The 2,624-nt window shown below is 49.2% G+C and overlaps 1 protein-coding gene across 3 annotated transcripts in view; it reads right to left on the reverse strand.

Moving 5' to 3' along the window:
• Window positions 1-2,624, reverse strand: part of st14b (ST14 transmembrane serine protease matriptase b) — a 9,205-nt gene that overhangs the window by 3,835 nt on the left and 2,746 nt on the right. For all 3 annotated transcript variants that reach the window (XM_037977101.1, XM_037977100.1, XM_037977102.1), the window contains 8 exons: window positions 2,115-2,245; window positions 1,931-2,001; window positions 1,661-1,836; window positions 1,539-1,574; window positions 1,215-1,443; window positions 820-959; window positions 389-486; window positions 107-207 (listed from right to left, as the gene is read on the reverse strand). In XM_037977101.1, the coding sequence (XP_037833029.1) occupies window positions 107-207; window positions 389-486; window positions 820-959; window positions 1,215-1,443; window positions 1,539-1,574; window positions 1,661-1,836; window positions 1,931-2,001; window positions 2,115-2,245 (982 nt within the window). The remainder of the gene's footprint in view (window positions 1-106; window positions 208-388; window positions 487-819; window positions 960-1,214; window positions 1,444-1,538; window positions 1,575-1,660; window positions 1,837-1,930; window positions 2,002-2,114; window positions 2,246-2,624) is intronic.

Genomic DNA, 2,624 nt, shown 5'->3' on the forward strand with positions numbered 1-2,624 from the left:
CCAAAACAAATCAAGACTCAAGAATAAACCCCTGAAATCAAATCAAAATAAAACATCATCTTTAATATGATCCCTTCAAAAACCAGCAGTCACAGATTAAACTCACTTTTCCTCGTTGACCATGACGTAATCACCGACACAGTTCTTGCTCTCATTTCCCACAAAGAACGTCTCGAACTGAACCTTCACAAACTTTTCCTTTGAAACCTGAAAAATGAGACGATGAAGATGAGAAGTTCATCAAAGAGGATGGTTCCTGATGGTTGTTCCTAAAACCTCTGAAAATGTCAAACAGCATCCTATAAGATTCCAGCAGGTCATTAAACCCCAGAAACCTGAAGCTGATCAAAAGTTAGAACAGCTGAAGAGCTGGCTCAGGAGAACGTACCTCGATGTTCCACTCACACCAGCTCTGAGGAGGATAGTTAGACGGGTAAAACGGTGAAGAGACGGAGCCTTTATCTGCCGTGAGTCTTCCTCCACATCCTGAAGAAATTCAGCTAAAATCCATCAAACATTCAGGAACAGTAAGATCAGAACCAACCACAGCATTAAAGTTCCTTTACCGAGGAACATGAAAACAAACAAAAACACAGAACCAGAAGTCAGATCAGCTCCTGGACTCAGACTGAACGCTGGACAACTTGAACTTGTTAGTGAGTCTTTTGGATCTAAAATGGATCGGAGAACTGGAGAACATGGAGAACATGGAAAACTGTCTCCATTTCTTTAAGCTTAAAGTGAAACAATCCAGACCAGACTGAAAGAAATGAGACCAACAGCAGAACACCCAGAAGAACCTGACTGGTCTCCTCGTACCTTCTCCCTTGCTGATAGGAATCTGGGAGTAAGCAGCTCTGAATCCCGGGAAGTTCTTCTCCTCGTTGGTGACCAGCATCAGGAGCATGACGTGCCCAGAGGACAGGAAGGACAGCGACTCATGGGGGTAACCACACTGTCTGCAGAGGGACAGAGACGGACAGACGGAGACTCCGGTGAAGACTTCAGCACGATCTTCAGTGGTTCAACAGAAGCGATTGGACTTCTTCTGTGGTTTCCTGAAGATCTTCACCTCTCATCACTGACCAGGTGAGATCTTCACAGAACCAACCTGACCAACCATTTAAGCATCAGTTTGTCCTTCAGAACCTGTCCCCTGTCCCCTGTCCCCAACCTGAGGCTGAATTCTTCAAGCAAAGGAAGGTTTGTCTCACTCTGTCAGAGCTCGAGGTTCGATCGGAGCCAGAGAGTCGTAGATCTTGATGAAGTCCTGCTGACAGTCGTCCTCCAGGATCAAAGTGTGGAAGTTGAGCTGGATCCGATGGCCCGGCTCGGCCCGAAGCCTCCACTGCTGGTACATGTTGGCAGGATAGGGAGTATCCGGAAAGCCCGGAGAACTGATTTCTCCCCCCGTCTGGACCTGGACGTTGATGGGCTCCCTCTCTGCAAATATAAGGTTCTGTTTCACCGCTCTGGGTTCTGACGCAGATTAGAGTCCGACTCATGACTTTGTTATTTACAATAAATGCAGAACTCACCGGACAGAGAGGATTTACTCAACCGTGAATCCAGAGCTGAAAAACCCAAACAAACATCAGAACCTTTTATCCGTCCTGAATCCCTGGGACTGAAGGAGTCTCAGGACTAGAATGGGACAAACCTCCAGACGTGACACTCCTGACTCTCAGAGGTTCCACCGGTCTCAGCAGCAGCCGCTCGTGTCGACTCAGTTCCTCCACAGAACCGATGGCTTCATCCACATGTTTCTGCTGCGGGACGGGAAGCTGGAACTCGGACTGGTAGTACGCCACGACACCCGCGCTGTCGTCTCCTTCGCTGCAGAAGCACAGAGACAGGACCAGCGTTAGACTGCAGCCGTCAGAGGACAGGGGGCAGCTCGGAGCTCAGAGGAAATCAGTAGCTGCTGCACCTGAACATCTGGACGCTGGAGCTCCGGAAGTATTTCGCCAACACGGAGTTCTTAGAATAAATCAGCTTCAGCTGGAAGAGAAAGAAGTCAGAATCAGGACCCACAGGTCCCTGCAGAGGAAGGAACAGAACTGGCTCCTGAGGTGTGAAAACTCCCATGATGCTCTGGGGCTGTTGGGGCTCACCTGCTGGCTGACCTGATCAGCCAGGGTCCTGAACTCCTGGCTGCTGGAGTCTTCGTACTCTTTGACAAACGTTCGGTCGCTGATTCCCAACGAGCCGACGTAAAGTCGCTTCACCGTCACGTTGCTGCGAACTGAAGAAAACAACAAAGATAAAGAATTTTATTTCTATGCTGGTGTGGATTCTGTCCTCCAGAACATGGAGAACCCCCAACAAGGTCTAAAACAGAAACATCTGGACTTCTGTTCTGTAGCTGAAGACGAGGAGCTTTCTCTCCAAACAGCAGAGAGGACTTCAGCTGATTCACTGCAGATTAACTCACTGTCCTCACAACAGAGGCTCATTAGGGTCTTTGTTAGCCTGCCTCACTGATGGGCCCCTGTAAACCCGGTCCTGTTGGAGCTCTAAACCTGGTCCTGTTGGAGCTCTAAACCCGGTCCTGTTGGAGCTCTAAACCCGGTCCTGTTGGAGCTCTAAACCTGGTCCTGTTAGGAGCTCCAAACCTGGTCCTG

This window comes from Kryptolebias marmoratus, linkage group LG8 (genome assembly GCF_001649575.2).
Source record: "Kryptolebias marmoratus isolate JLee-2015 linkage group LG8, ASM164957v2, whole genome shotgun sequence".
Lineage (NCBI taxonomy): Eukaryota > Metazoa > Chordata > Actinopteri > Cyprinodontiformes > Rivulidae > Kryptolebias > Kryptolebias marmoratus.